General features: G+C 40.1%; 1 protein-coding gene across 2 annotated transcripts; it reads left to right on the forward strand.

Annotated features, from left to right (window-relative positions):
- Positions 1-415: 415 nt before the first annotated feature.
- Positions 416-10,252, forward strand: LOC102091752 (alpha-1-antiproteinase 2). Of its 2 annotated transcripts, XM_013368234.3 has the most exons (6): positions 524-567; positions 2,450-2,519; positions 5,391-6,056; positions 7,177-7,447; positions 9,275-9,422; positions 10,006-10,252. In XM_013368234.3, the coding sequence occupies exons 3-6, from the start codon at positions 5,408-5,410 to the stop codon at positions 10,198-10,200; spliced, it is 1,263 nt and encodes a 420-aa protein (XP_013223688.1). In that variant the 5' UTR covers positions 524-567; positions 2,450-2,519; positions 5,391-5,407; the 3' UTR covers positions 10,201-10,252. The 2 variants fall into 2 exon arrangements, with proteins under 2 accessions (XP_005506178.1, XP_013223688.1); XM_005506121.3 differs by lacking the exon at positions 2,450-2,519 and having other exon boundaries at positions 416-567.
- Positions 10,253-10,621: the final 369 nt, after the last annotated feature.

Below are 10,621 nucleotides of genomic sequence, written 5' to 3' on the forward strand. Positions count from 1 at the left end.
TTAAGTTTACTAGTGATGTTCCCAGAAATTGGCCCTTATTAATGGCAATGTAGATAATTAAGAAATAGTGGATCATTAAAAAATATGCCAAATAAAAGCCATTAAAAGTCAGGTGTGGAAGCGGCAAATGCTAAGATGAGATCTGGCTGCAACATGCATCCAGCTCTCTTTTCCTTAGGCTCTTATCAAGTATTATAAATCTGTTTAATTTTACTCATTTCAGTACTTCTACTCTATGAATTCATGCAGTTTACAGAAGTTAATGATGCATATGAAGTATTTGTTGAATTCCCAGCAGGAGGATCTACAGAAATGCAAGAGGACTCTTAGAACTGTTGCAAGCAATGGCAGGGTTCTGCCATGCATATACAGCAAAAATCAGGTGCCTCCCCAAAAAAATTGTCTTAACTGTTTACTCTGTACCATTCCTAAAGTAATAACACTTGTCTGCCCTGGTTAATGTTTTCTAGCAGACGCTTTGCTTTCATAATGCTATTTAACAGTATAAATAAGAGGGGGAGCTGCAGGGTAGTCCTAGTGAAGACAGCAGGATCTTTGGAAGCTGCTGTAAGTAGTGATTTTTTGTTGCTTATAAAGACTTCAAAAATCTATCCTCTTGTTGCATGCAATTGATTTTAAGTCTTTCCTAGGGTTGTATCTCATATTGAAATCTGTCTTAGCAATTGTTCCAGTGATAAAGAGGCTTTTACTGGGTCAGCTGAATATAAAGAACATAGGCATAACAATTTAGGCATGGACTTGCCTGCATGTTATCAGGTGGCTGACAGGAGGAGTAAGACTCTAAAAGCCAAGTAGGGTGTCTGGTTGGTGGTCTCTGGAGGCAGCAAATCCCAAGTGGGTTTTTTCCCAGGTGTTCCTCCTACTACAGGAAATAGACTCTGCTCTATTAAAAGCCTGGTGATGGATGCTTAGAGCTTCATTTTAATGCACTGGTGATTCTTTTCAAGTAATTCTGCTGATTTTTATATTCAAGGTCCACAAGAAATACCTTTGCTTAGGGAATAGGCTGTCTAAGGTCTGCTTCCCTTTTACATGAGACATCTTACTATTGCTGTAATTATCAGATTACAGAATCGTTGAGAAGAAAGGAGAGCTCAGGGCAGTTAAGATCACAGTGACACCAACATGTTCATGGAGCCAGAGACTGAGCAGTGGTCAGGTACACAGTGGAAAGTAGGAACAGGGAACTTGGTCTGATCTGTTCTTGGCACTACTGCTGCTTTGCAGAGAGAAGAAAATCTCCTCTGTCCTGGTGGAGTTCCCTAATCACTGCACTGGTTCTTTTTCACCTTCTTTTTTATCCTCTGGCCTCAGTGGTGCTCAGTGTGTGGCCTCAGTGTGTGCAGTAACTCAGGTTCCACAGCAAATACTGATGGTGATCTGGTAGAAGAGTGAGAGCTCATGTTCACCTGTTTCCAGGTAGAAAAGGAGGCCTAGAAGTGGGTGATGCCACTCTTGGAGGGTGCACTCCCTGCCTGAGCTCTCCAGTGCTAAGCCGTTTCATGGAAGATAAGATGGCCCTGGGAACAGCTCTGTGAACAATCACATATATTGGCTTCTGTGTTTAGTCTGCAAAAGGTATTATTTTTAGTGAAATACAGTGGTTGTATTCTCTGCAGAATCTAATGCCCATGGCTTGTGGTTGCAATCTTCTCAGGAGCCTCAGGCATAGAGACATCAAAACTGTAAATCATAAGAGAAGTAAATGTCTATCTGATCAGTCAGGAAAAGCCCCTGAGCATGTGCAGGCACATACAATGAAGTACACGGAGAGCTTTCAGGCCAGCCAGGAAAGCACATGTGAGTGCTCCTCTGAGTAGGTGGTCCAGGACACTAGGATTCTGAGGTTGTTTTCTCACACACAGATGTGATTAGACAAGTCTTTCTTCCATTGTTTTCTTGTGTGCTTGGGTGATTTTTTTTATGTGGCCCTGAGTAGCTGAAATCAGTTCAGCAGGCACCAGTGATGGTAGTGAAGCCATGTCTTGATGCACCTGGTGCCTGCATAGTGCAGCTTTTAGGAAACAGATTTCTCAGATTTCCTCATTTAGAAACAATCAGGAGGGAAGCAGCACCATCTGGTGAGCAAACAGCTTTTCTATCTCATGCCTGCATATGCTTTTGATCACTGCAGATTTTCATGTTGTCTAAAATGAAGCTATTGGTGAGACTCCTTATGGGAGTAGCATGGGATGAATATTAATCTCCTGGACTATTACATGGGACTCTAAAGGCAGAATATTGTCTTTAGAATTGTCTGTCCAAATCACAGAGATAAAAATCAGCCCTAAAGTGGACAAATTAGATATGTCCACAAAGAAGCAAGCTCTGGCAGTGAGAAAACTTAGTCCAGTTTACCTCCAGATATTCTGGTGGAATTATTCTAAGATAACTTCAGCTAATCCCAGTTTTCTCCATTTCTTTCTAGGATATACTACCCAAAATAAGTACTGCCATTCTCGGTTGCATGGTAGGGAAGAATGTGTGATTGGGAAGAGGTAATATATTCAAGAAATGTTATCACCAAATCTATTACAAATAAATTGCTTAAAGGAACACTGTCCTCCAGGTGTTGGCATGCTCTTGTGCCGTGGTCTGGTTGGATTGAAAGCTCTTAATGGAAGCAATCTTTTATTGAATATCTTAAATATATTATCACTGTGTAACATAGCCAAAGAGAAGAAAAGAGGCAGAAAGGTAAATGGGTTTCCTTCCAGGCTGTTCAACAAGTCAATGTAGATTTGGAATTAAAACTGAAGAGCTTTTTACTTCTACTTCATGTTTATGGACAAACTGTTTTTATTATTATATGAGTCAAGGTCTTAAGACAGAAAACTTCCTGCAAGATTAGTTCCATCAAATAGCAGGGCTAATTCCCTAAGAACTTTTTAGCACAGGTTCTCAGCTCTTTGCTTTTTAATAAATTGTTAGCAAGTATTCTTGGTAGAAAAATCCCTCAGTCATTTAGATTATATGAGAATCTGCATCTTCTGCTGCATACTGAAAGGGTGTCTGTTGTCAGTTTATTACTGACCGATCACTTGCTAACCTAGAAGCCATAATAATATCAAATAGAATAGTAAATATGAAATAAGAAAGTAAGAATTACCATATTTTAAAGGCTTACAGAATGCAGATTCTATCATAAAAGTATCTTTCAATTTCAGAGATAGGGCCTGATAGAGTAGGCTTCTTTTATCTTCAAGATTTAAACAGCAAAAGAGACCTCTACAAACTGCAGCTTCTGAGTCTTCTATAATCTTATGATTTTTAAAATCAACCATTATCAAGATTTTTGTGAGGGCTGACTCATGAGTCTTGGCTGTTTGTGATTGGCCAGTACTGAGTAACAGATGGATGATTCATGTGCAGATTGTACTTAATTATCTGTGAATTCAGAGCTGTAATAAAATGAAATTAATTCCATGAAAGTACATAAATTAAACACAAAATGCGAACATGTCATAACTACATAGAGCAAAACTTTAGAAAACTGTAACCAATATTTTACAGAACCCTTACAGCAAAACCATGCTATGTCCATTAGCTGTAATTTTGAGGCCAGGTCAGTTAAATTCCATGTCTACTTTGCATTCCAAATATGTAGAAATTGGCAGTTCAATGTGTATATAGAAAAGTCCATCTATCTGCTGTGTTTTGTAATAAATATTACATGTGATAAGATAGGGAACAGGTGGTAACTTATGTTTAAAATGAAATGTTTCATTCCTTGATATTCATGTTATTCTTAATAAATTATGACTGCAGCTGAGTAAACAGTTCACAGTTAATAATTTATCCAGAGGCAGCTTCTGAGTCGGCCTGCTGGATATGTGGAAATAGATCAGGCTTAGCTGTGGTGCTTTTCTTTAGGAGCTGATTTCTTTTCAAAGTCTGACTAATACATTGGCTCACTGATAGCTGGTTTTAAATATTCAGAATGGGAGCTCTCATGTTGAGTTACAAGCAGCCAGATATATGGAGAAGTATCATTTCAATGTCAAAATCAGAGGAGGAGGCCAAACTGTAATTCAGAACTACTGTGCACAGTAATTGAAAATGTAGTTACCAAGAACCCTTATGGTTCTTCCATTTGTCAATAACACAGTAGGTGCTATTGCAAACAGTCCTGCTTTTTAGAAATACTTACATGAAACACATAAATGTTCGAATATTTCATTATAGTTCAAAAATGTTTCGTCATTCCTATGCAGGTCTAGCTGTAACTGGGTATTCAACTACTAATACAAATTGCTCCCTTTGATGTTATGGAGAAAGCAGGACCATGAGCATAGCACTCTCTGACGACAGTCTCTCAAGTTGAATCATGTCGGTACAGAAAGGTGCAATTGGTTTAATATGCTTTCCCTTGCACAAGTTTTAGCAAACCTAGCTCATTATCTCCACAAATCCTTTGCAACTCTTTTATTGTTTCTTTGCCCTAGATTTCTCCTCAGAAATGCAGCGCACTGAGACATTCACATCCACATTTCCAAAGTCCCTTTGTAAGAGCTTACACAGTGCAGAGTGTCAGCTCTGCAAAGGAATGTAGATACCACAGCCAAGTGTAACAGTTTAAGATAAATGTGTTGCCCTTTGACCAGTCCAGCATCTGATAAAAATAAGGCCTTGTTTTTTGTTAAAGACATTGACCTCTGCTGTGCTGAAAATAAACTTACCCCAATGGTTTGGTTTGTCTATTAAGAGGCAATACATTACTTCACATTCTTATTTAAAGTGTTACATCATTTTTATTCAGAAAGAAAGAGCATCTCTTCCTTAGAGACAGTTTGCTACTTTCAATTTGCTACTGAAAAACAACCACTACCATTTTTCCCCTCCTGCAGTTGGGTACCTTATCAATCTGATTAAAAGTTTATTTAAAGATCTCTTTTATGCCTGTTTGCTCAAATTCTATTTGTTGGTAGCAACTGATTGCTGCCCCCATACATGAATTTTCTCTGTCTTCCTTTACTCACAAAACATGCAGATTTCTGTGATGTACTTTCAAGGAATTCCTAGACCATTATTGTCAAAAGCAGAGTCATATTGCAACCCTCCAGTGATCAGCCATGGTGTGTTTTCCAACAGGCTATGCTCCCCGTTCTCTAGCCTGCTGAAGGTGTTGTGCTTTCAGCTAATACATGCTGAGTTTTGCCTTTAGAGGTATTCTGGGTGAGAATGGCAGAATGAGTTCGCAGAGACTTGCCAGGAGGCCTGGGAAAATTTTTCAAAAAAAATCTGTCAAGAGCTGGAGAATATGGAAACTGAGCAAAAAAGAAAGTCATAAGATTCCTTATTCAGTGGGAATGACTTTCTACTTAATCAATTTACTTACCTTAGTAATAGTTTCTCCTTTTTCTCCGTAGGATTTTAATGCAAGAAGATGAAGACTACTTTCTACATAAGTTTGCTACTGGCCGGGCTTCAAGCTCTTGCCCATGGCCAGCTCCCACCCAACCACCGCAATGGACATGATTCAAATGAACATAAACACCACATGCATCACAGAGGTGAAGCGGATGCTTGCCTCAAACTAGTACCAAACAATGCTGACTTTGCATTTCAATTTTTTAAAGAGGTTACACTGGAGGCACCTAATAAGAACATTTTCTTCTCTCCTGTAAGCATCTCCACTGCATTTGCAATGCTGGCCCTAGGGGCTAGATCAACCACTCAGACTCAGATCTTGGAAGGACTCACCTTCAACCTTACAGACATTCAGGAGAAAGAGATACATGAAGGCTTTCACAACCTTATTCACATGCTGAGCCATCCTGAGAACGGGGTCCATCTCAACATGGGGAATGCCATCTTTCTAAAAGAGAAGCTGAAACCTCTACAAAAGTTTGTAGATGATGCCAAAGCTCTGTATCAGCTGGAGGCTTTTACCACAGACTTCAACAATCCCAGGGAGGCTGAGAAGCAGATCAATGATTATATAGAGAGGAAAACACATGGGAAAATTACTAATTTGGTCAAGGACCTTGATCCACAGGCTGTAATGCTTCTGGCTAGCTTTGTTTTCTTTAAAGGTAAGTCCTCCAGGATTCCCAGTCAGTATTCCTTCTTATCAACTGATCTAATGTCAGCTACCTCATTTGGAAATTGCACTGGGGGAAATTTCAAATGTTCTTTGTTGGACCAGAAGAACCCCTAATAGCATATTGGAGGTGGTGGGGATGTAGCAGGACCCTGCTCGGCACAGGGAGGCCACACAGGCTTGGTTCTCTCTGTGGCAGCCTGGGGAGCTCTGCTCCAAGCTGCAGCCTCCCATGCAGCCTCAGCTTACTTTCGTAGGTTTAGCCGTAACTCCGATTGCCCCACGTTCTTCTAATTTTCAGTGAAGGTGCTGAGACACATGCATGACCTAATCCTTTTCATGCAGGGGTGTCACACTCATTTTCACCAGGGGCCACATCAGCCTCATGGTTGCCTTCAAAGGGCCAAATGTAATTTTAGGACTGTATAAATGTAGCTACTCCTACATTTATACAGTCCTAAAATAACACATGTTTTAATGGCTCTCTTTAAAGGTATGCATGATTAAATGGCCTAATTTACTACATAGTCTTTTTTTTTTTTAACTATCAGAGTCCTTTATGTATACACACTAACGTATTTATATATGGAAGAAGCTAGTAATGAACAAGACAGGATGTTTTAAGGAGCAAAGTGGAAGCACAGTGTATTTCTGGTGTGGGTTAGATGTGCTCTTAAGCCTGACACAACAGAACTCAGATATGAGATCCTACATTAATTTTATCTACAAATTGAGGCTTATGATTAAAGTAAATAGAAATGAAACACATACAGTATATGAGTACATAGATGATGCCAAGTAAGCCCTTAAATAACAACTTACAGAAAGGCCACTTAGATCACCTAAACAGAAAATTAATGGTAGGAACAAAGAAAATGCCTAATTAATTCATTGGCATCTGAAAAATAAAGTTAAATTGAAATCTAGTTCACTCTTTTGGCCAGGTAAAAGATTCTTGCCTTGCTGTGATACACATTTTAGGATGTTATGTTTGAAATTTTTGAATTTAACAAATGGAGGAATAGATGAATGTTATTATTGTTTATATAAAGTTCAATTTATGATCAGATGGGACACGGAATACTCAGATGCATTCTCATTCTCTGTATCAGGCAACTGGGAACAACCTTTTGAACCAGAGCACACTGAAGTAAGGGAGTTCTTTGTGGATGCTGAAACTACTGTGAAAGTCCCTATGATGTACCAGACGGGCAGATTTGACTTCTATTTTGATGAGGAGCTGTCATGCACGGTGGTACGGCTTCATTATAATGGGAGTGCTACTGCATTTCTGGTTCTGCCAGCAAAAGGAAAAATGAAGCACTTAGAGCAAACTCTGGTTAAGGAAACCATCCAGGAGTGGTCAGACCGTCTTTTCCAAAGGTAATCTTCTGACAGTCAGCTGCAGTGACACCTAGATTTATAGTCTTTTTTTCATTTTTTGGAATGCAAACACTATGAACTTGATGATTCTGGGAACCAAGTAGGTTATTTTTGGCTTGTGTGCCCTAGCTGTAAAAACCTTGCAGCTGGTTGGTATTTAACTATTTTCTTGTTGATGCCTGAGTGACTTGCCTCTCCCCCCAGCAGAGTGGAGGCCATCCTGATGGGTTCCCAGAAGTCCCAAATAGCAAACCTAGATTGGCATTTCTAAAACAGTCCATTAACTGAGTGGGAAGGTGGCAATTATAAGGCAAATCTCCTATACTGAGTTTTCAGCTAATGTGTTTTACCTCTCATATGTCATTAACACACTATGACTCAGACAAGTCTAAACCTTAAATAAACCATAACTTAAACAGTTTGTAGTAATGCATACATACGTAATATGTCCTACACAAATATCTTCCTTGCAAGAACCATCACAGCACACAGTGGTTGTTAGAACAGGCTAGTGATTAATTGTGGGTGTCCTGATTTCCTGGCATTTTGTTTTTGAAACTATAAAAAACTAATGAGGTTCTGTTAGCTCCTACCATTGACACTAACATCAGCTAACGCGTTTTACAACCTTGTTTGTCTAAGAGGGAAGAGATCTTAGCATTAGCAGATGAGTAATATCAAGTTAATATGTGCCTAATTTGCCAAGCTCTGCCCTGATTCACAACTAATAAGTCCATGCAGTTCACACCCATGATTCTTGGTGCATCATTATAGAAATGCCAGCACACTCAATAAAAACGTAATGGGTAGCAAATTGGATAGGAGATAATTATGTGATACCTCAAATATGAAAAAATAAAAATGTATAATTCTCAGCTGCAAAATCAGGAAAATCCTTATCTAAATGAATTCTTTTTGCAAGTTCCTTCAAGATGAGCATAGGAATAAGTGCTTCATGGGAGAGGCTGTGAGAACCAAATGGCAACTTCAGTTCTACTATTATGTTGATGCCTGTGCTAATATACTTGTTCCCATCATCTTTTAACACACTGGGCAGTATCACATAAAGGTACCAGCAGTGGGGTTTGGATCCTGTCCATTTTGCTGTTTAACTGAAGCTATCTCTTGCTGACATAGCAAAAGACTTGAGCTACCTAAAGGGTAATCACTGCAGTGGGTGACTCGGAGGCTCCAAGGATCCCTAGACAGTGCATGAAGATAAATCCAGTAGAACTCGTAGTAAGCAGGAGCTGACCACAAAGGCAAACTCAATCATGAGCAGCCCATGGGAGGAAGAAAATTAGAGGACACGGTGTCCGAAGGTGCAGGCAGCCAGGCACAGACCTTCCCTGGAGCCATGCCAAATGCCACAGCTATGCGAAGAACACTCTTTTGCTTTGAAATGCTGGGGTTTGCCACAGTTCTCCCCTAGCAGACTCTGTCTGTGCCCCACTTCAGGTCTCTACCTTCTTGAGGGACATGGACTGTCACCTCCGCACTTCATCTTCTCTGGCCGTAAAGAGGGGCTCTCATTACTGTCCTCTTTTGTGGATTGCTCTCAGGTTTGCTGAAGCAAAACGCCAGCTAGATATTTCCATTATTTTATTATTATTATGAATTATAGTGCCTGTATCACTATCTATGATTCTATGATTCTGTGATCACCATGAGAAGCTCCAGGAATTGTTTTAGTGCTTTTTGTACAGTCAGGGCTGGTCCAGCTCCCTGGGGTTTGACAGTCACGAGAAGTACATGGCTTTCTCACCATTATTCATCTTGGTGACAGATCTTTCTCAGCATCTTCTGTGTTTTTCTTCTACCTAACAGCCTGATGAGCCTCTACTTCCCCAAATTTTCTATTTCTGGGAGCTATGAAATAACAAATACCCTTAGGAAGATGGGAATTGTGGATGTGTTCACTGACCAGGCAGATCTCTCAGGTATCACCGGTGCCCCGGAGCTGAAGGTTTCTAAAGTAAGTCTGTGGCTGTCAGCCTTTTCCCTTCTTTCAAGAACATGCACAAAAACCACTCTGTGGTAGCACCCTGAAACACCAGCTAAGTACAGCTCTCAGCTTCCTACTTTGCCTGTACCTGGGCTCACCCGGGCCTCAGCCTGTGAGCTTACAAGAGATCAGACTAGTTTGCTGCACATCTGTTTTTTTGGAGACTGTATTGGCCAAGATCTCTTGGGGGGTATCTGGAACATGAGAGGAACATCAACCCCTAGCTCCTCAAAGGGAGCTGCTAATGGTCCTGAGCACACCACAGCCTGTTTCAGGGGTGCAGACAAGCCTCCATCCCTCATCCAGTCTTCAGGATAAAGGAAAACTAGTCTGGGACTTTTTTTTTTCTTTTTTTAGGAGATTTCTGTGGCTCTGTCCAGGTCCTCATTTAAAGCAGCCATGATTACAACACAGCTCACATCTCTGCTGCCATACTCACTTCTCAGCAAGAAGATCCTCCAAAGCAAGGCTGCTTTAAAAGGGATCTGACTAATCTCTCAGGTGGCTATTGTCTGCCCATAATGACTGTCTGTTTGTTTTTTTTTTTTCCTAGGTTGTTCATAAGGCTGCTCTGGATGTTGACGAGACAGGTACTGAGGCAGCAGCAGCAACTGCTGCTGAAATAGTGACAATGTCTCTTCCTCCCACCATTGAATTCAACCGTCCCTTCCTCATGCTGATTTTTGACAGAGATACAAACAGTACACTCTTCATAGGAAAAATAGTTAACCCAGCAGTTACTAGCTGAAGTGACATGAATTCTGCTTGCTGTTAATGATTAAAGAAGATGCAAAAATGCATGACATGATTCATTTCCATTTGTACCAGCTTAGTATATGGTTCCTTTTTAGCAAGAGTTTTCATTCTATGCTATTATAAAATATTGGTATTGACCATGACACTTGTATAAGAGGAAGCAAGAAAAATGTTTGAAATTCAGCTAGCAAAGAATGCCTTTTTTACTTGACTGAAAGACCTAAGATTTGCCAGCATTCAGAGAGAGACATTTGTATTACAATGGAAGACTCTGGCTTAATAGGTGGTTGTCAGCCAGAATAGCAGATAAAATTATTAACAACACCCTTGAAAACAAAGCAGAAGTTGTTATAATTTACCATAAGTAAGTAAACAAGAGATAGGAAGAGTTGGATCAACAAAGCAGGGTCAGA

Source organism: Columba livia, chromosome 5 (assembly GCF_036013475.1).
Source record: "Columba livia isolate bColLiv1 breed racing homer chromosome 5, bColLiv1.pat.W.v2, whole genome shotgun sequence".
NCBI classification, from domain to species: Eukaryota; Metazoa; Chordata; class Aves; order Columbiformes; family Columbidae; genus Columba; species Columba livia.